Source organism: Podarcis cretensis (genome assembly GCF_951804945.1).
Source record: "Podarcis cretensis genome assembly, chromosome: 5".
Lineage (NCBI taxonomy): Eukaryota > Metazoa > Chordata > Lepidosauria > Squamata > Lacertidae > Podarcis > Podarcis cretensis.
The window spans coordinates 37,241,385-37,264,357 of NC_137174.1; the positions used below are offsets into that span (position 1 = coordinate 37,241,385).

The 22,973-nt window shown below is 43.0% G+C and overlaps 1 protein-coding gene across 1 annotated transcript; it reads right to left on the reverse strand.

Moving 5' to 3' along the window:
- Nucleotides 1–1,305: 1,305 nt before the first annotated feature.
- On the reverse strand, nt 1,306–12,608 carry ANKRD1 (ankyrin repeat domain 1). The gene is made up of 9 exons (XM_079978391.1): nt 12,456–12,608; nt 8,908–9,087; nt 6,661–6,798; nt 6,462–6,569; nt 5,521–5,619; nt 4,894–4,992; nt 4,623–4,721; nt 2,835–2,933; nt 1,306–2,340 (listed from the first exon to the last, which is right to left on the reverse strand). The coding sequence occupies exons 1-9, from the start codon at nt 12,480–12,482 to the stop codon at nt 2,230–2,232; spliced, it is 960 nt and encodes a 319-aa protein (XP_079834517.1). The 5' UTR covers nt 12,483–12,608; the 3' UTR covers nt 1,306–2,229.
- Between the last annotated feature and the right edge of the window lie 10,365 nt (nt 12,609–22,973).

Below are 22,973 nucleotides of genomic sequence, written 5' to 3' on the forward strand. Positions count from 1 at the left end.
TTCCTCAGCCTTGGTCCTCCAGATGTTTTGAGACTACAATTTCCATCATCCTTGACCACTGGTCCTGCTAGCTAGGGATCATGGGAGTTGTAGGCCAAAAACATCTGGAGGGCCAAGGTTGAGGAAGCCTGGGATAGGTGGTTTTGGAAGGGAGTGCTCAGCCCTGTTCCTTCTGCTTCTCCACTTTAAATTGCCCCTAATTCTCCTCTCAGGACCAATGTATGCTCTCTCCGAAATTTGTATATTCTAGCACATGGGTTGGGCTTCCCTTGCATCTAATTAGATCCCCAATAGCAAAGAGTTTGAAAGGGTTTGCATTGCAACTACATTGTGTCCCAAAGGCCTGCTCACTAGTGCCACAATTAATACATACATACATACATACATACATACATACATATGCTGCCCTTCATTGGAAGATCTCAGAGAGGTTCACAAGATAAAGGAATTGCTGTTTGTGGGCTGTGGCCCTGAAACTCAACAGGAATGCCTGCAAATACCGTCAGTATTGCTTATTACCAAGTAGCTTCAGGTGTTGCTGTTACAGCTTCAAAAGTATTTCATATTTATTTTGCAACTGACGTGCATCGCCGCCTGAAACTCTTGCCTTGGCAGAACTGATTGAGCTTGGCTTTGATCTCTGAGTAAACTAAAAATCATTCAGAAATGTTTACTTTGCAAAGTGTGTGTGTGTGTGTGTGTGTCCTCTTGCCACTGACTTTTCCTCTAATTCAACTAAGATGCTACTTGAGCTTTATCGGTTATAAAGTGGTCTGGTGGTAAGTTTCTATAGAATCCGGACCTGAGCTAGACAGTGGGAATGGTTTGGGACAGGGCTGTCTTAGTTCCCTTCAAGTCATTGAGAAATGTGACCTTTGAAAATTCTTTCCCAGCCTCAGAGTTAATGACTTTCAGGGCTCCTACTAGCAAAGAAGATGGTATCCAATTTTTCATCTTGGTTGAAACGTGTGTTGTGTGTACACACAAACACATGGGAGAAGGAAAGTACACCCTCTTTGAATTCTGTAGTTTTACATGAGGACATTTTGACTTTATTTTTGTTGAATAAATCATAGTGTAATATGTCATGTGTTGTTGTTCATCTGAGATTGTATTTACCTAATTTTAAGAGCTGCTAAGGAACAGATTGTTGTTGTTATGCCCTGATATGTAAAACCACAGAATTCAAAGAAGGTGTACTTCCTTTCCCCCATGACTCTTACCTCCAGCATCTTCTATCCCTCATAACATTTTCAGATAAAGAAATAATACATTCCGGTAGATTAAAGTGAGCGGTTCTGTTGCTTCTTTTAAAACATTTAAATAGGGTTTAATACAAAATGTACATAAAGAGCTATACAAATATACACTACCATTTGTTACAATATCGAGCTTCGACAGTAACTGCAACTTTTCCTCTTCATCTTTGGATTCCTCCTCTTCGTCTGCCCAACTTACTGTCTTGAACACTGCAGTTTAGAGGTAGCCAATATGGCGGCCTCTAGAGGTTCCTAGACTCCCAATTCCCACCAGCCCCAGCCAGCATGGCCAGTCGATAGGGTTGGTAGGGAGGTTTAATCCCACAACACCAGGACAGTGCCATGTTGGCTGCCTCTTGTGTAGTTCAGATAGCCTGAATTAAAAACTTCTGCAGAAGAGCAGAGCCCTTCCTTTTTTTTTTTATTCCACTTTGCTTTCCCCTTTCTCACTACTATTCTCCAACCCTCTGATCTTTGCTTTTTTAACAGCTTGCTCTGACAATAGCAATTCAGCAGAAACCGGGTGACAATAACAAATACTGCCTATCGAAAGAGGCTTTAATGGGAAACACTGCTAATAGGCTCTGAAAGCCTGTTGGCTTGTGTGTGGTTTTTAAAGGGGCTTAATGCTCCTGACTGGTTCAGATTACCACATTAGTAAGATGGTCTTTTTCTATAGAACAGCAGTACCAGCATGACTTATTGAAAATATTGGAAAAGAAACACTATGGGAGAAATGATGGAATAGAAATAAATAAACCAGCTTGAAATCAGTGGCATCTCAACACTCGAAACTGCCTTTGAAGTATTTCAGGACCCTCTTTTGGTTCTGTGTGGCTTTAGCAAAGGCAGCAGGACAAAATGCTTGTATTCTGTGAAGGTGGCGGCATTTATAATGCTTCTGCTCTTCACATTGGTGATATCTTGCTTTTTGCAAGGAAACTGTCCAGTCCATTGACGCTTTGAGTCTTCAGAATGTGTCTATAGGGGAGCTCTTGTAAGAGTTCTCCTTCAGGCTGTTGAATATTTCTTTGGTGCCATTTTGCCACTGCAGAACAAGATCCATTGGAGTTTTCCCCTCCTATGGAGGAAAGTTAGGGAAACGGCATTAATTTTTACCCCCTTGAAATGTCATCATTGCTCTCCTCTGTTTCTGTGACTTAACTTTCTGCAGATGTGGTAGTGGGAAGCTCTCTTAATATTGACTGCTTATGCCTCTTTGAAGTGACAAATGCATCAAAAATGTCTTTCTGGGTGCATGTCAACTTTGAGGGTGTTGCATGGGCAATGAATGTGCATCCCCCACAGACACTAATTCCATTCAACAAGTGCATCTTTCTTGCCCAATAGCACCTATTCCTCACAACCAGTCAATTTGCTAGCACAAATGTTCAAGACTAGAAAGTGAATGTGGACAGCAAAATCTATGAATGTGGAAACCAGCAAAAGTTAGATGCAATCCAATCCTACTGCAGTTGTCTTGGTGTTTTTATTTTAGTAGCTAGTGCCCTGATTTTCTTTATAAACTCAACAAGGCTTACTTAGGAAAACAGCAAAGAGTTAGGGAATACTTACCGCATTCTTCATGTTTAGGTTGGCACCATACATGATCAGGAGTCGAATCATTTTATAACGATTCAGTCTCACTGCATCGTGCATAGGACTATCTCCTTCCTAGAACAGAGGAGACAAAAATGAATATAATGAGCTTTGGGGCTCTACTGGCGTAATAGTGAAAGTACTCAATAAATTACACCATCATCTTGCACCCAATAGTGATAATGATTATTATTTAAGTGTGCTGTTGTGAAGCTGAGTTGAAATGGGTGGTTCAAAGGAATGTTAAGTACTATTGCTATTCTCTCCCTGAAGTTTCCTCCAAGAGATCACAATCACCTGCTATTTTACCAAACTAAAGACACTAACTGAGCAATGGGAAGCCCGTAAACTGCAGGTGTCATTGCACCTCCATCATCCCTCGCTCTTGCTTATGCTCGCTGGGGTTGGTGGATTTGGGAGACTATAGGGCTACAGGCACCAAATTCCTGCAATGCACGTTCCTTGAAAACAGACCAGCATGCTATAGAAGTGATTTGTGCTGTATTATAATAATTGTATGGGACGCAGGTGGCGCTGTGGGTTAAACCACAGAGCCTAGGACTTGCTGATCAGAAGGTTGGCGGTTCGAATCCCTGCAACAGGGTGATCTCCTGTTACTTGGTCCCTGCTCCTGCCAACCTAGCAGTTTGAAAGCACGTCAAAGTGCAAGTAGATAAATAGGTACCACTCTGGCAGGAAGGTAAACGGTGTTTCCATGCACTGCTCTGGTTTGCCAGAAGTGGCTTAGTCATGCTGGCCACATGACCCGGAAGCTTTACTCCAGCTCCCTTGGCCAATAAAGCAAGATGAGCACTGCAACCACAGAGTTGGTCAAGACTGGACCTAATGGTCAGGGGTCCCTTTACCTATAATAATTGTATTATTTGTACCCCACCCATCTGATTGTGTTCCCCCAGCCACTCTGGGTAGCTTCCAACATATCTAGAAACATTAAATAACATTAAGCGTCGAAAACTTCCCTAAATAGGGCTGCCTTCAGATGTCTTCTAAAGGTCAGGTAGTTGTTTATCTGTTTGGCATCTGATTGATTGGAGGGCGTTCCACAGAGCGGGCGCCACTACCGAGAAGGCCCTCTGCCTGGTTCCCTGTAAGTTCACTTCTCACAGTGAGGGAACTGCCAGAAGGGCCTCAGAGGTGGACACGTCATACTCATTGGCATCCCTCTGAGCAGCATTGTGACTCTTGCTGCTTATATATCCTGTGCTTGTAGCCTTGTGGGGGGAAAGGCTTGTACATCCACTTTCCCTTCTACTGCATGGGAATGTTGTTTGATAAGGCTTGCCCTAATAAAAATGTCATACGGAAAAAGCAAGCCCCATGGAAATGGACCTTCAGCTGAAAGGATAACCTTGGAACAACACCACCCAGGTGTTGCCGGGGCTGCCAGATCCCTTTAGCCCCAGCTTGCATAACTTAATAGTCAGGGATGGTGGAATTTACAGCCTGGCTCACACATCTGGAATGCACTTACCTCATGGGTAGGCAAACTAAGGCCCAGGGGCCAGATCCGGCCCAATCGCCTTCTGAATCTGGCCCGCGGATGTTCCGGGAATCAGTGTGTTTTTACATGAGTAGAATGTGTGCTTTTATTTAAAATGCATCTCTGGGTTATTTATGGGGCATAGGAATTCGTTCACCCCCCCCCAAAAAAAAAAATATATATATATATAGTCCAGCCCCACACAAGGTCTGAGGGACAGTGCACCGGCCCCCTGCTGAAAACATTTGCTGACCCTGACTTACCCTGTCTTTGGCATTGAGATCTGCTTCACAGGCGATGAGGTGCTCCCCACATTCGTACTGACCTGTCCTTACGGCCACGTGTAGAGGACTGCTGAGCAACTGGTAGAAAAGGAAGGGCGGGGAGAGGCATAATCAACAGAAGCAGGGCAAGGCATTCTAAAGTGAGAAACAACAAGCTCCGATCTAAAAGGGCCTCTTTTACAAACAGCTCGCAAATCCACTTTTAACTTTTCCCACCTCAGTTTTTCAAATGGAAATAATAATAGCTTACCTTATCTCTAGCATTCCTGTTTATTCCTTTGTTCAGCAAGTACTTCAGGATTTCCACATTGCCCCCACGGCAGGTCCAATGAATAGCAGTGGATTCAAGCTACGCCAGAGGAAAATAATAATAAATATTTGTCGACTGGGTCACATATGATGTGAGTTTTCAGCACCTAATTACTCATGTCCTGATGAGTCTTGGCCACTAGACTTGTGCCCGGTTATTGTTGATAAAAGTTTTATTACTTTGGAAAACTTTATTGAAAAGAAAAGCCTTGTGTTTGAGATAGGAGGAGGTAATACAGTGGTACCTCGGGTTAAGAACTTAATTCATTCTGGAGGTCCGTTCTTAACCTGAAACTGTTCTTAACCTGAGGTACCACTTTAGCTAATGGGGCCTCCTCTGCCGCTGTGTGATTTCTGTTCTCATCCTGAAGCAAAGTTCTTAACCCAAGGTACTATTTCTGGGTTAGTGGAGTCTGTAACCTGAAGCGTTTAACCCGAGGTACCACTGTACTGGTTCCATCTGCAACAGGCTAGGCATGGCTTATTGATGGTTACAGTGGATGAGTAGCGAACGTGTGTCTGTGTGAACCACCCCAAGGAACTCTGCATGTGTCCAATGAGCACTTACCATATCCTGGAATTCAAGGTGGGCTCCTGCTTCTACTAACTTCTCCACAACTGCCAGGTGCCCTTCTGAGCATGCTCTGTGCAAGGCTGTGCGCTTGTACTGTCAAAAGGAATAGTCATAGTGTGGTCAATTTTAACCTGCAAGGCTTTGAAATAAATCATACGACCCTTAGCATGTTGAATATTCAAAACACTTTACACATAAATTAACCCCGCCCGTCTCACCCTTACCAAAACAAGACATGCACATGTAAGGTTTTACATTTCCTTCTCGTGCCTCGCTAAACTTCCCTCCCCCTCGTTTCAATTAAGCTCCTGAAGGCAAGGCCTTCTCTTTCATTACCATGTATGGTGTCATGTACAGATATGTATACAATGCCAGATAAATCATAATTTCTTTTGTTAACAACAGTCCCGTATGGCATTTATGTACTTAACTTGTTTAGTTTTGTCAGTTTATAAGCCCCCCTTCAGTAACAGTAGGGTCTCTTAGCTGTACAATTTAAACAGCATAAATTCATGAAGACAAAACACGACAAGCACAAGGAAATAGATTTTTGATATTGCTTGAATGCCCATTTAAAGAAACAATGCTCTCCTGTCTTGGGAGTTCAGATTACTTTAACCGTGAAAAGTGTATCTGCTTCAAAAGGTAACACTGACAGAGTGGTGGTAGTTTTTAAATTTAACCTTAAGATATAATTTTTAAGGAGGACATAAAAACCTCTTAAAAACTGGTTTGAGAGGCATTCATTCTACCTACGGAAATCTGGAAACAGCAGTGGTTGGGGAGAGATCAGGCTCTTTAAAGAGAGAACCTTCTCTACCCTCATCAAACTACAACTCCCAGGATTCTTTGGGAAAGCCATGACTGTTAAAACTAAGATCAGAGATGTGCGCCTTATAGGAGATTTGGGACAGAAATTGATGAACAAATCATACCTCATCACAAACGTTTGGATCTCCTTTGTCTGCCAGGTATTTTTCAATTATTGGCATCTTATTCTCCAAGGCAGCCTTTAAAAATGTTGGAACATCCACGGGTTCAGTCTGATGGAGAGCAGAAATAAGAGTTAGTTCAGTTCCGTGTGGGGGAACCCCATAAAGACAGCAGAGAAGACTATTTTGCCCCTGAACTTACTATAACTTCTTGCTCAGGCTCCTTTACAACGGGCACTTTAACCTTCTTGAATTTTTTCCTTTTCTTCAGCTGAATGATTTTTTCAAGATCTTCCAAGCTCTCAAGTTTTGGTCTTGCCTCTAATTTCTTTTTCTTGATCTGAACAACAACAACAACAAAAGCAAAAGCAAATAAGAACATAAGAAGATCCCTCCTGGACCAGACCACTGTTTTATCTACTCCAGCATCCTGTTATCACAGTGGCCTACCAGATGCCAGGGCTTTTTTTCCAGCCAGAACTCAATGGAACTCAGTTCCAGACCCTCTCAGGTGGGCGCTATTGCCATTCTAAGAGAACAAGGGTACTGTTCATGGTGAGTTCTGGCACGTCTCTAGGAAAAAAAGGCACTGGAAGTAGCCACTGGGGGTGACTGCTGAGAAATTAGAGCAATATGAGGAACAATAACATTAGCTTCAACATACAATCTCCAGGATCCCTTGGAATCCCCTTCAACAGTTAAAATAATCAGAAAAGGCGTTACTTCAGCTACTAATACTACACTAATGTCAATACACCAATTCAAATTTAAAGATAACACTTGAAATTCTGCTGAAAAAATGCTACTAGCTATTTAAATGTAAGACAGATAAGTGATTAAGGAACCATCCAGACACAGCACAGGGTCACATGTTCCTTAGAATTTATTCTAGTTATAAATATGTGTCAGCCTATATTTAAAGTGCAGGCTACATCTTTAATGCAGAGTAACAATCCAACTTGCTTTTCACAGAACAAGGTGCTAATGAGTGACATAATTTATCCCCCAAATGTAGAATGATTGTTGCTCTGGCAGATTCACTGTATCTCCTTTTTGGAGTGATTCTTGATCAAGTTTCCAGTTGAACCTTCATTGCAAAAAGTGTGTTGGGCTGGGGAAGGGGTGGTTGATTCAAAACCCTTTAAAACCCATGTAGAATTTGGATCCCCTTAAACTTAACACTGTTCTGTAATTCTTCATTTGAATAATCCATCGCCAGGGAAGCTGTAAGATGCTAAATCACCAGCTCACAATAATCTGTTACTTCAAAGGAAAAGTCTGTGGATTTAAATTCCAGTAATGTCTTTCCTATTTTCATATATCTTTGAGGGAGGGCTGGTGGAATCTTATTTTTATTGCCCACCTTAAAATTTTGTTCTCGCTGAGGAAGATTTTTAATAATGTTGCCATTCTTGAAATGATGGGCATAATTATGTTGGCACTGAACCAAATAATTGCAGATGACCTTATCTTATAAACGGAAGGCAAAAATGTTTTTAAGGAGGAACACCCAGATGTCCCAATATATCCTTGGCATGTGAGGGGTGGGATAACACATTATTTGCATGCAGAAAGCCTCAGTGTGAATTGTCTCAGCAGAGATGGGTGAGAAATTTGATTCACATTTTAATGCAAACTGGCCTATGTGCAAACCAAAACACAAGCTATCTTCACAAAATTGTACTTCTCTGAATTTTCGCTGCAGTTCTTTTGTAATTCATATATTAAGACAAAATTTGCATATTTTCCTGAAAATAACATATAAAATGCATTCTGTTGGGGGGAGGATATGTATAGCAGGCGAAACTGCACGGAAGTATGTGTATAGTAGACAGTTACATTAAAGTGATAAATTTTTATGAGAAGATTTTTTAAAAAAATATAAATCACAAATTGATGCAGGTAGGGAAATGAGAAAATGAAATTAACAGATTTGTCCATCCCTAATCCCCAGCATCTCCAGTGAAGAGGAGAGATATCTGCCTGGAGACTTGGGATTAGTTTTTGCTTCAAATACCAAAATGTCTTGGTTTGTCTCTAATCCATGGCTTTCAGCCATAACTGGTAGCCATTTTCCAGATTTTCAGAGACACCATTTCCCCAATCCTGTAGTTTGTGACACTCTTAACTGAATACACTGAATATGCAGAGCGTGGGTTTTTTTTTAATGTAAAACAGGTGTATTCCCTAGGGAGTTGTGGCCTATCCCTTCTAATTTCCTCTCATTCCTGGTTTTCTAGTTATAATTAGGATATGTTGAGTCCCAGTTAATAACATATTGGCAATGTAACAAGACCCTGGGGGTTAGGAATCTTTCTACTGGTTTCCAGTGTACATCTATCAGGACCTATTTTTCTAAACTCCCTTCTTAGTTAGAGGGCAGACCACAGGAATTCGAAACTTCAGAGTTCCAGAAGTGCAAAAAGATACACAAGAAACACAATTTTACCTCAGCTTCTAGCGCTTTCTCTTCTTTGTAGGTCAGATTGTGTCGTGCCACTGAGTGGTCTGTGAGGGTCTTCAGGTCCTCTTGTTTCTCTAACCTTACAGCAGCTTCATACTCTCCATTTTTGAAGTCCTCTGGGAGGAAATCTCCTGTCTCTCTACCGTCTGCCTTTTTGCCTGTCACCTGTCAAAGGAACAATGGTTCAAGAGTGTCAACGCCTTGCTTTCTGACATATTGAGAAGCAGAGCTAACACGTGAGGACAGGGCAAGCAGCCCTCGAGAAATACTGAGGAAACGGAGGTGAAAATGATGGCTCAAAGACAGGGTGCCTTTTCGGAAAGCAATGGGCGAGTTGAAATCATGGCACTGAACACTGTTCATCTGATTCCAAATGCTCAGGGAACAGGTAGAAATGTGCATAGCCCAGCATCTGGAAAGGAAAGCTGTCAATTTAACACCCTTCGCATGACCCAGAGACGGCTTTGTAAGGTTTGTTGATGGAGGGAAAGATGTATTCAGGGGAGATAAGAAGCATGAAGGTCAGAGGTAAGGAGGAGGTTGAAGAAAGGGTGCAAAGTAGGGAGTGGACCAGAAAGAAAAAAAGGTGAGGCTTGGGGAAAGGGCCTGAGAAAAAAAGTCAGCCACCCCCAACCTGGTGCCCACCAGACCTTGCTGGACTCCAACTCTAATCGTCCTCAGCCAGCATGGCCAAAGGTCAAGGATGGTGACAGCTAGAGTCCAGCAACCAGGCTAGAGAAGAATGAAATAAGGGAGCTGAAGCAGGCAGCTTGGGTTATCTTTAGCTTATAGCACTTACAATGAGCTCTCTGCCATTTGGGACAGGAATACAGGAATGAGAGGGAGGACGTCAAGAGACAAGGTTACTGAAGCAAGTGGCCCAACAAGACAGTGGTCTGAAAAATAAAGACTTGAGGATGGGATGGGCATTGCAGGCTTGCAGGCGGGAGAATGGAGAAATCCAGGGGAAAGTAAAACTGGGGTAAAGCCACATATTTGGGCTTAGGGGTAGGAGGGTCTGTGAACTCCACAGATGAAGGAAATGGGCAGGCAAAAGGAGATTTGGGTGCTGTGGGCCAGGGGTGCATTGGGTTGCTAAGTCTAAAGTAGGGCTAGCCAACCTGGTACCCTTCCGATGTTCTGGACCTAAACATTATCACCTACTATGCAGTCACCTCATAGAGAATTATCATTGTACAGTTATCTCTTGTTGTACTGGTTGGGGCTGATGGAAATTGCCATACACAACCTCTGGAGGGCTTTCCTTGATCCTAAGGCTTAAGCCCAGTCAGGACAATTGTCTTAGCTGTGCCATCTCCTGTCACTGAAGCACTGTTGACCCGGCAACTCTAAAAGGACGCCGAAGGCCCAGAAGCAGTGAATGATGGCGGGCTGAATTTCACATATTGATCAGAACTAACCAGACACTTATTGGGCTGCAGGCATTTTGGAACCATCTGGTAACTGGGCCCTTGGAAACAAATAGGCTGACAAGTGAGTAAGTTTAAAATAGAGTTCTCCATGGTGGACAAACGCTATACAAACGACATACATGGATGCAGCAGTATGCATATGGATCCAGGTACAAAATTTCTCCTGTCTTGTTAGAAACAACTAAGTAAATCTGTGGCCTCAGGCATTCTGTACATCACATTTAAAATCAAGTCTTTTTCTTTCCCTGTTGGAAGTGTGCTGTGTGTACAGTAATCAGGCAGTACGATGCATGCATTGGAGCAAGCTAAAGATAGTTGCGACTACATCTCAGTGAAATCAAGGAAGCAAGTTCGATGCATATGACTAATGTATGTTATTCCTGACTAACTTTAGCTGGATTGGGGATGGTAACTGGGATTCTGAGAGCCAGTAGGAGTAAGCCCAAGAGCTTACTGAAACCCTTTTTTTATCATTTTCCCCCCACCCCAATTAATTGGCAGACCTCTATGCCATCTGATTCTGAAATTCCTCATGTAGCGTTTCCAAACTTCTTGCTTAGATGTATTTATTTGTTACAAATCCGCTTTTATTTGAGAATCTGATCCAGCCCTTCCAGGGATCAAAGTCTTAAAAGTTCAATCCTAGGCATGTCTACTCAGAAGTAAGCCACTCATCTGACTTGCTGTGAGATATTTGTGTCTGGGATAGCAGCCTTGATCAATTTTCATTGACTTAAGTCACTAGAGAGTACAACAAGAATGATCGCGTCCTCAAGAACGGCTTGAGAAACATCCCCTCTAGCAAAGTAGTGAACTCAGTAAATGTCTCTTTTACTTGACAGACTGGGCAACTCCTGGGTGAAGCGGATACAATAACGATAGGAAATGCACTCATTGAACCTTTTCAAGAAAGCTGCGAGTCCAAAAGAATCCTGCCTTGTGCTTCCTTCTTTCATTACTAATTCCTGTCATCAATAGCAGTTATGAACATCAGAGGTGAGAAGAGGCCTATTAAGCCACTCAACTCCTTTTGGCTCTTTATTATCCTGCCCGGAATTGTTCCCAATTACTTCTGAATCCAGCTTGCATGCTTGGCACAGCTCAAACATAGCTGGAAACATGCTCACGAGTTTCTTTGCCTAGATGTTAATTTGGACGCAGCTGGCAAGAGTTGAATCACATGTAATTTATGAGATTAGGAGCTGCAATCCATCCCTGTTCCCAGCACAGATAATAGTTATAGTTTGTTTTGAACCACCTTGAAGGTCCCACTGGATCAAAAGATGGCAAAAAAATAAGCAGATATTCCTTCCTTCCTTTGTTTTTTTCTTTAAGAGTCCATTGTATTTCCAAAGGTAGAACCAGCTCCGTTTTTCTTACATGCATAATGATTTACAGCACATAATCCGATTTATACACTCTGGGACTACCCTAAAGTTAGACCATTTTCTTCAGGAAAGATGCTTAGTATTTCATTAATGCTTCCCCTGTGTTGTTAAGGCATCTCACATGTCATTTCAGTCATCGTTACAATAACTTTGTAAGGTAGGCCAACATTATTTACCTCGTGATATAATGCAATAAAGGGTTGGGACTATGCAATACCAGCCTGCTTGAAGCCACCAGGCAAGCCCACAGCTGTGCTGAGATTTGAATTGGGTGGATTTTCAGCTCTTAGCTCCTGCTCTTAACCACCACACAAACTCAGCTGGACAAAATAATAATAATAATAATAATAATAATAATAATAATAATAATAATTTATTATTTATACCCCGCCCATCTGGCTGGGCTTCCCCAGCCACCCTGGGCGGCTTCCAAAAAAATATTAAAATACTGTACTACATCAAATTTTAAAAGCCTCCCTAAACAGGGCCGCCTTCAGAATTACATCCCAGCACAATCTGCTCAAGTCATCATGCATGGCACAGGTTAAGACTACCACCAAAAGAACAGCCAAGCTTCTTGCAGTGGTATAAATCATCACATTAATAAGAGACAATTTGCAGAAGAATGTAATACCCAGCGCACAATTAAACTGGACGCAGTTCAAACCTTAACACAGCAGTTACTATGATGAAAGGTGAGTTTTGTACCTACCAGCTCTTCCACTCTCAGCATCATCATAGTTGCTGCCGCTTATCAAAGAACGATAGTGGTCTCTTGGTGTGTGTGTGTGGTACTCCTTTAAGGATGGATGCCTCCTCCACCCAAGGCAGCTTTACTGAGATAACGCCAATCTAGTTTAGCTTATATATTGCTGGAAGAACTTCTTTGGAGTGAGATAATCTTCCAACCTGGGAATCCGAGTACGCCCTCAGCCCCGCCAGCTCCGAGATAGGTGCTTTCTCATTCCAGGCATGTTAACTAGCCAGATCTAGTGTCAAGGGGTGGGAGGGAGGGAGGGAGGGAGGGAGGGGGAAAGGGGATGAGTCTTGCGGTGTAACCGTGCTGCATATGTGAATCACTGTGAAACGCAAGAGCTTCATTCCATTCGCAAATGACTACATAGCTCAGCAATGCTAGCCATTCTGTCTGTCCAGTGCCCAGTAGGACAGCTGTCTGCAGATACCACACACTGTATCTCGCAAGTGACTTTCACATGAGCAAGAGACACTGGGGGGACAGGACGATTGACCCAGACACCGAGTTCGCAGCATCATTTTCTCATAAGCAAACACCTGATCCTTTCGGTTATGGGAAGCCATTCTTTTCATCATTTTCTGTTCCTGGATGGCAAATAGTTTCGGAGGGAAAGGGCTTTTCTTTTCCTCTCCCTCCGCTCACCATGACAGCACTTGTCTATATTTGTTGGAAGAAGGAATTCTCCGAAGGGATTATGAAGCCAGAATGATGTCTCTGGTGCTAAAAAGGCTCAATGACACGATAAGTTGCCATCAGCGCAAGAGCTCAGAACCCGCCAGCTTTGCATTTTTTCTCCCCCTGAAATCTGTCACTCCTTATAAACAGAATAATGAGTGACAATCTGTGGTTCGAAAAGGAGACGGGGGAAATAAAATTAAACCTTGAGTGGTGATGACTTCCATTGGAAACTGGAAAGATAGGAGGACCACAACATCCTCACAAAGTTGCCCCAAGGTGGTGTTTTGGGGATGTACAGTTGTTGGCTTTTAACTATAAGGAAATTGTACAAGATGTACCAACTGGTGAAAATCAGCAATAGCTAACTGTCCCATGAGCCCCAAGGAATATATGAATATATGAACTTTGAAGTTAGTCCGTACCCCTTCAGATATATTCATTCATTTATTGCTTTTATACATCACAATCTGCCCCAAAGTACTTGAGACAATGTACAAACCTAAACAACAAAATACTACGTGCTTAATAATACACCAGGTTGCTTTGTGGTGTGTGCTTCGGTTCTAACAGGATTTCCCCTTACCCAATGGCAAAAGCTTTTGCAAATAAATAGGTTTTCCCTTGCTGATGGAAAGTAAATTCAGGTTGATCGGTGCAGATAATAATAATAATAATAATAATAATAATAATAATAATAATTTATACCACGCCCATCTGGCTGGGTTTCCCCAGCTACTCTGGGCGGCTCCCAACAGAATATTACAAACACAATAAAATGTCATGCGTGAAAGGGGGCCCTTCTCTCTTGGTCCTCCCCTGAGCAGCAGTTGTTGAGTGTGGCCACCCCCAACGTTCTTGAATATGTATACCTGTGCAAAGTTTGTCTCTGCTCCCGCCCATCTCTGCCTCTGTGCCGAACAGGCCTGAGGTCAGGACGAAGGAGCCTTGCTATCTCTCAGGTGCTCACAATGAGCTCTTGCCAGTGTTACACCGGGAGTTCCAAACCAGCACTGTTTCCAGGGACATTGATACTGCCGCCAAGTTTATTGGTGCTGGTGCTGCCACCGTAGGTGTAGCTGGCGCTGGTGCTAGCATCAGGCCCATATTTGGCAGTCTTATCATTGGCTATGCCAGAAACCCTTCCCTGAAGCAGCAGCTCTTCTCCTATGCCATCCTGGGTTTTGCACTCTCTGAGGCCATGGGGCTGTTTTGCTTGATGGTGGCATTCCTCATTCTCTTTGCAATGTGAAGGAGCCGGATGTGCTGCCTGTCATATGCTCTCCTCTCTTTCCCCCCTGTGTTTAGTCCAGTGTGTATGACAGCCTGATTGTTCTGTGGCAGATAGGGGAAGCCCGTCTGTTAACCAAATCTGTCCAGCTCAGAGGGGGCAAGTAAATAAATACTGTATTGGTATAGAAAAAAAGAAAGAAAGAAAGAAAGAAAAAGATAAAACATCAAACATTACAAACTTCCCTAAGCAGGGCTGCCTTCAGATGTCTTCTGAAAGTCAGATAGTTGTTTATTTCCTTGACATCTGATGGGAGGCCGTTCCACAGGGTGGGTGCCACTATCAAGAAGGCCCTCTGCTTGGTTCCCTGTAACCTCACTTCTTGCAGTGAAGGAACTCCCAGAGCTGGACCTCAGTGTCTGGGCTGAACGATGGGGGTGGAGATGCTCCTTCAGGTATACTGGGCCGAGGCCGTTTAGGGCTTTAAAGGTCAGGACCAACACTTTGAACTGTGCTCAGAAAAGTATTGGGAGCCAATGTAGTATGGTTGTATCTTTGAGGATGAGGGTCTCGCAGCCCCATCTATTTTTGTGGTTCAAAATAAAGCGAGCCTTAATAGCTAGACTTTCTAATCAACATGACAAAGCCAGTGTGATGTAATCACTACAGCAACTGGGGCACTCCAGATGTTTGGGACTACAGTGCCTGCCAGCATGATCAATAGTCATGGATGATGGGAGTTATAATCCAGAATATCAGGAAGGCCACCAAGTTGGGCAAGGTTAGGTTAGAGTGTTCACCTAGCATCAGTTCTCTACCTGCAGACCTCCCAAGTGCCCTGGAAAAAATGAGACACCCTGTTTTTTCGCACGAGATCATGGCAGCCATTTTCAGTGTCATGTTCTTGTGTGCTCTGGCCCTGAAAAAAACAACACTCTCTTTTGGTGCCGCATGCACAGGTCCTGTGATTCACCCAGGAGTGCATCTTGGAAGACTCGTGCCGCAGTTTTGGACAGTATGCCGATCTTCCCCTCCCTCCCTCTCTCTCTCTCTCTCTCTCTCTCTCTCTCTCTCTCTCTCTCTCTACCCCTCCTACCTCACAAAGTTGTTGTAAGACTAAAATGGGTGAATGAAACCATGGCACCTTGGACTCTTTAGATGAAGGGCAAAAGGGAAAGGGGGGGGAACAGTGATCTCTGTTTCAGCCTGTTGGGTCACCTTGTTGAATATGGTGTGACTTCCAGGAAACAAACTGACACTCAGAATGCCTGATTGGAATGGAATGGAATGGAATGGTCTTGAGTAGTCAAGTCAAAACAAGTTATAGAACTTCGGCACTCCCTCTGCGTATAGCAGAAGCTTCCCAAGGCCTTTGCCCTTCATTGAACTCACTGGTTGTAATGTGACACTTCCCAGGCATGCTTCCCCTTCCTCGCTCAACCTATGCAACCCAAACAAAGCCCGATTTTTATATATATATATATATATATATATATATATATATATATATATATATATATATGATTCTATTGGAGACAGTGGCAGTGGCAGGTAAGCCTCAGAAATGAAAGCTATACAGAGTGATAGAAATCCCCAGGCAGTTTCAATGCTACTCATTGCATAGCATTTGTGTTTAATTGCTTAATTGGTTAAGTCAACCTGCTTCCAACCCCTGTTCTCCTGTTTGTTAACAAAGAGATTTCAAAGCCTGGCTGTAAAGTTTTAGTTTAGCTCCTGCAAAGGCAGCTGTTCCCACGGTGGTGAGGCAAGAACATCCTGCATGTCTGAAAAACAAAATGTGGGGAATTCCCAGCCAATAGGGATGGACTGAGCTGTCAATTTTCATTCTCCCAATTTCTCTTTTTCCCCCAGTCTAAAATTCAGTTTGCCACGTTGCTGCAGCAGTTTGCCATTTATTTATTTGAAATTAATCAGTGTTCTGTTGCAAACTTTTCCTAATCAACACATTTCTGTATGCATGTTTTAACAAATATACACATTTTTGCAAGCCGTTTTCACTCATACATGCATGTTATTTTCGCTAACGTTCCCTTAATATATGCATTTTTGCAGCTGGCTGGAGAACTGCACTGCAGAATTCACAAAAATGCAAATTTCTAAGAATAATGTTGCTTGATGCTTCTGGGAAAGTGTGAATTCGCTAAGTTTTCCTTTAACTACAAACTACATTTCACCTTCGTCGACAGATGCACAGCCCCAATGCTGGCATGATCTCAGTAATAAATTGCATTTAATCAAATAACATTGAACTGGATTGATTGTTTGGTTCACTGCAGAAAGGGCTATCGTCTTGCTGCCTCCCATTTCTTATTTCTTCCATTTTCTCTTAAAACGCGAGCTCTTTCTAGCCCAGAGCCAAAAGGCCATCAATTTGACTTTTCACTTTTGATTAAAAAAAACCACCACCATTGTGTGAGTATATAATGGCAGGAACACTTGCGGACTTGCCTCTTGGTGGGACAGGGCCTAGATTTCCAGCTGCTGCAAATAGGTGTAGCTCTGCCTGATATGATCTACTATTCCGCTTCTTGGAAGCCTCCTGGCTAGACGTTGATAGTCATTCCATCAGCACAGTAAGGAACCTCAAAGATGTAGACGGCGGAGTCTTGAAAACGATGATTCAACTCAGTGCTATTGGTGTATTAAACCACCTTCCAATCTTGGATCTGTAGTCGTGCCCACAAACATCACAAGCATGACAAGGTCCAAAAGGACAGGGCAGGTGGGGGCACAGAGGCGCTTTCCCTTTACTGTAAGTATTTTGTTTCATGTTACTGAGTGAATAATTTCCCTTGCTTTAGAGGCAGGAGGATCACTTCCCTGATGCCTATCACATTCACTGGTCTTGCTCTTGGAACATTAAGATGCCTTTCCATTTTTATTTAATTTTTTAGTGTTGCTAGAGCTGGTTAGTGTTGGGTCACAAGCTCTGAGATACAAATAAAAAATACATCTCGTGTGTCTGAATTTCCATATATGACAAATGAAATTATATTTGTGTACTTTCATTTATTTATTACATTTACATACCAGTGTGGTGTAGTGGTTAAGAGCCAGTGTGGTGTAGTGGTTAAGAGCGGTAGACTTGTAATCTGGTGAACCAGGTTCGCTTCCCCGCTCCTCCACATGCAGCTGCTGGGTGACCTTGGGCTAGTCACATTTCTCTGAAGTCTCTTAGCCTTACACCTCACAGAGTGTTTGTTGTGGGGGAGGAAGGGAAAGGAGAATGTTAGCCGCTTTGAGATTCCTTCGGGTAGTGATAAAGCGGGATATCAAATCCAAACTTTTATCTGCCAAGAATCTCAAGGTGGGGCACATGGTTTGCATCCTCCCCATTTCATCCTCACAACAACCCTGTGAGGTAGGTTAGGCTACAAGATGGTGACTGGCCCAAGGTCACCCAGTGAGTGGCTGAGCGGGGATTCAAACCCTGTTCTCCCAGGTCCTAGTCCAACACTCTAACCATTATGCCACAATGCATCAACCCCCGTCATCCCTTCCCTGCATGGCTGTGGATGGCAAGAAGCCACGGGGTGAGGAGAAGGAAGAGGTTTCCAAATCCAATCCCCCTGTGCCCCTTGGAAAATGTGGTTTTCTCAAGAGTCACTGCAAGGTCATTTCCTTGGGGCTACCAGGAGTGAAAGATTGGTAAGAAGGAAAGGAGGACTTGAGGAGGGTGTGGGCTTCAAATTCAGCTCGGCAGAACTTGGACCAGTTTAACTATCTGTTGAGCTATTTCTAGATTTTGTGGGAAACGGCGACGCTTATTTCCAAGTCAATTTGGTGTGAGACATGGGTGATCCACCCACTACTAATTCTGCCTATTGTTTGTGCACGGCTCCCATCTGAGTGTGAAAGAAAAAAACCAATCCCTGTCTAAACGAATAAATTTCTTTTAAATCTACCAGCGTGGCTCAGCAAATTAGCGGTGATGATGCACAGCCAGGCTGTTGAGACAAAAGAACTGATAATAAAAGAAAGAGTGAAAAATCTCAGAATCTGGCACATGCCTGCTCGGAACAGCAGAGCCTTCTTGTGTCAGGTCCTTAAAATAGAACTGAATCATGCTGGTTGCATCATTTACTACAGGGCTTTTAAAAACAGGTCTTCAGTGATGACGGCATCCTTTTTACCATAACTGCGAGGAGCATTCAATTTTATCTCTGAATGTCGCAGTGACGAATGTTTGGGTGCTGTTGGGGGTGTGTGAATGTTATTGTGGCACTCGCCTTTAATGGAAGCAGCAGAAGCAGTTGCCTCACACAGAAATTCAAGGAGGTGAAGCTTCGCTGGCCTCTTACCTTCATGCCAGGAAGGGCTTTGCTTGTTAAATCCCCACATGTCTTCAGCACTGTTAAAAGTACAGGAAGCGGTGTCATTAGAGGGATGGAAAGAAAGAAAATGGTGGGAACCCACCCTAAGCGAACCCATGCCCTCCAACATTTCTCCAATGAAAAGGGGCATCCTATTCCATACTAGTACTACTGTACTATAATAATACTGTAATTTTACTGTTTATACCCCACCCATCTGAATGGGTTGCCCCAGCCATTCTGGACAACTTCCAATGTGTATTGAACTGGTGTAATGTCCTGATTTCAGAGCTCAACTAGAACTGAGGGACCCATTTCAAATTTTCACTAATTGGCTGACCTCAGAGTTTATTTGTGGGCTTCTGATAGGTATCTAGTACACACTGTGAGGACAGGATGCTACCTGTGGTGGGTCTTTGGCCCAATCCAGCACAGCTCGTCTTGTGTTCTTATGCCAATCACTATTCCTCACCCTCGGAGCCAGCTCAGTCATTAGACAATCTGAAGGTGGCAGAAGTCCCCAAGGCAGAAGCTTCATGGCTGCCCCAGCGGTGTTGCAGAGGCAGTGAAATGCGCGAGATCTTGCCCCAAATTGGCACTGATGCTGCCACTGCTTCACTGCCCGCAGTGGAGGTGGCAGGGCAAGCAGAGAAGCAGAAACAGTGGCAGCAGGTGTAAGGTAGCATTTCTTGTCTGAAGCGGTGAAACAGGAGGCACCACCCCTGCTCGTCCTGATCTACCTTGTAGGGTTGTTGCAGCAATAAGATGTGGAGGTGGGGAGGAGAACCATGAGCACACTGGAGGAAGGAGTAGGATAAAACCTTAAGAATATTTTTTTTAAAAAGTGGCAACTGGGAAATTACATTGAACCTCCAAGGACATGTTGCATGATCTGAGTAATGAAAAGACGGAGAGTTGCAACAGCTGTTCTGCAGGATCAAAAGGACTTTTGGGTGGGCGTGTTTTGTATACTTGGAGACCCAAGTATGGGAAACCCTGCTTTAAAGTAAGAATTGCTCTTTTAGTTTTAGCTGTAGATCAGGGGTAGCCAGTGTGGTACCCTCCAAAAGTCATGTGATGTAATTCCCATGCTGGCTGCGTCCAATAACTCTTTGCAGTATCTGGAAGGGCCCACATTCGCCACCCTCACTGTAGAATATTGACTTTCACACTATGTGCAGAGGAAACTTCTCACTGCGAAGACTACACCAATAATTGGTTGAACTCTGAGCTTTTCATGCTGGATCAGAGCTGTCACTAGACAACAATAAAACCTGTGGCTTGCAGCTTCCATACTGGGTTTTCCTTTCCACTTGCCTCCAGCAATACCGTTAAAATAATAGTTTCTAAAAGAATCCTGCTGATCAAATTATGCTAGAATTGTCAGTTCTTTTCAAAGACTGTTAATCTCCCACAGCATGTGACTTGCTCAAAATGTTCACATACGGAAGAATTGCACTGGGGAAATGTGAAGAATCTCCTTACCATTTTTATTTATTTATTTTTGCGCCAGCACACTGGAAAGACTATCTGTGTCGATGTAAGTGATATAGGTATGAAGAAACAATGCAGAATACCTGCCATCTTCCTGTAGCCAATTCCATATGTACAATACAAGATTATGTGTTAAAAGATTCAAGCGTTCTGTTTTTTAAACCTCCCTTATTTTCAGCATGGCAGAAAAGTGTTATAGTTAAGGTGCATGATCTGCAGCACAAAGGTTATGGGAGTTAGGTGGAATATGCAAGGACGGGGGAGAGATTTGATGCCATTTGCATTTAAAGGCAAACCTACCTGATTCGAACTTTCAGAAACAATAAGCAGACTGGAACACAACCATCCTTTGAAATTTGCATTTCTCTGAATTTTTCAATGCAGTTCTCCAACCAAGTACAAAAAAAGCATATGCTAAGGTAAAGTGTACATAAAAATACACATATGGGTGAGAGTAGGGCTCAAAAAATGCATTTTGTTAGGGGAAATCGCTTTGTCAAAATGTGTATATTAAGGAAAATTCTGTTGCTAAAATGTGTAAATTAGGAGAGATTTGTACTAAAACACTGGTGAATTTTCATGATGACTATTAGAAAAAACTGATATGGAAATGTGGGGCACTCAATTTAAGACTGGGAAAATTAGAAACTGAGAGAAGCTGACATTGACAGATCCCTCTGTAACCTGCAAATCCATGGTCAACTGTTTTTCTTGCTGCTTTCCAGGAACTTCTGCTCCTTTTCCTTGATCTCTACGGCATCATCTTCATCCAGTGTCACTGGCCTTGTAACAGTAGCAAGTAGAGGAAATGGCAGCAGGGGGGCTCATACTGAAGTAAGAAAGGGTGGCAGAGATTCCCAGATGGTTGGGACAGAAACCATCACTCTTGGCATGAGAGGGAGGGAAATGTGGATATTCCAGTCTCACAAGCTACTGATGTGAGGGATTTGGATCAACAACATGAATGGTTCTCTGCAGAGGCATCTGGGTCTTCTCTGATGCTATCTGCATCGCCCCTGGTATTGTTCCTCACTCATTTTCCCTTTAAAGTTCAGGTTTCACTAAAGAGTTGTTGGTGGCTGACTCTCAGAAGGAAGGGCAGGCTATTCTCTATCAGCTATAAATTGTTTACAACTAGAAGAGAACAAATATATTCTCATGCAAGAGGAATGCTTGCTAATGTAATCGCGACTCTCGGAGTATTAAAGTATTGCTCACTTGGGAACACATATACTTAGGTAACTGATCTCCAGGCTCCAGCCAAGTAGCCTGGATGAGTAAAAATAAAAATGTTTATGATTATCACTTGGTATTTAATTTTCAGATTAAGCCTTATTGAATGTTGCTTGCAGCAAATCACTTCATGTATTTGAGTTGTGTTGCAGACATGAAAGGAATACAAAGGTTGCAATAACAATTTGAGGCAAGTTTGGAAGCAATGCTTGTGCCTGGTTATTCCCTGGAAGAAGACAGGATTGTGCTGTTGCTTTTCATTTGTCCCAAACAAATCTTCTTAAGTGGCACACTAAAAACCCCAGCATTTTTTAAATGAATGCATAAACCAGGAAAACAAATTCAAGAAATCCAAAGGAGACAGAAACAAAAAAGAACAAGAGAAGAAATCAACAAAAGATATGTACAGTATGTGTCTCACATGTATACACATGTACAGAGTGTGTACAATTATAGGTACACAATCAGGAATATTTTATATTTTATTCCAAATTTCCAAGGATACTGTGTGCAGCTGTTCAAGAATGTTCAAACAGGTAGCATATATAATAAAAGTTCTTCCATGTCACGTGCAAAATACCAATTATGAGCAATTTTTTTTATCCCTAAAATGTTCAAACTATGGAGTGTTTTTCATCTTTGTGCAATAGTCTGCCTCGCAGCAACCAGGAAAAAAATGTTACGAGATCCTTGGATTTTACTGTTTTCTTGTTCAAATATAAGCAATGTAAAAGTTGTGGGAAATTGTGTCAGGGAAAATTGGTTTTGCAAAAAATGTGCGTACAAAAATATGTTTGTTTGGAGAAATTCACACTTAAATTTTCATGAGGACTTAAAAAAAATCACAGACTGATATGGTAATGTAGAGAACTGAACTTTAAACCTGGGAAAAGCTGAGAGCGACTGGAATTGACAGTTTTGCCCATCTCTAAGGAGAGGCCCAGTGGGACGCAGGTGGCGCTGTGGGTTAAAGCCTCAGCGCCTAGGGCTTGCCGATCGAAAGGTCGGCGGTTCGAATCCCTGCGGCGGGGTGCGCTCCCGCTGCTCGGTCCCAGCGCCTGCCAACCTAGCAGTTCGAAAGCACCTCCGGGTGCAAGTAGATAAATAGGGACCGCTTACCAGCGGGAAGGTAAACGGCGTTTCCGTGTGCGGCTCTGGCTCTGGCCAGAGCAGCGATGTCACGCTGGCCACGTGACCCGGAAGTGTCTCCGGACAGCGCTGGCCCCTGGCCTCTTAAGTGAGATGGGCGCACAACCCCAGAGTCTGTCAAGACTGGCCCGTACGGGCAGGGGTACCTTTACCTTTACCTTAAGGAGAGGCCCATTAGTATCAGTCCCATGGGCCCCACAAAAACATTTGCTATGGTTTAGTAGAGAGAACAATTGTCACAGGGATCCAAAGCAGGCTTTGCTCTGATGAAAAAAGATGAAAAAGCGTATTTTTAAAGTATTTGCTGTTTTATCAAGAATGGTTTGCCATTTGGAATTTTCATCCCTGAGAATAAAT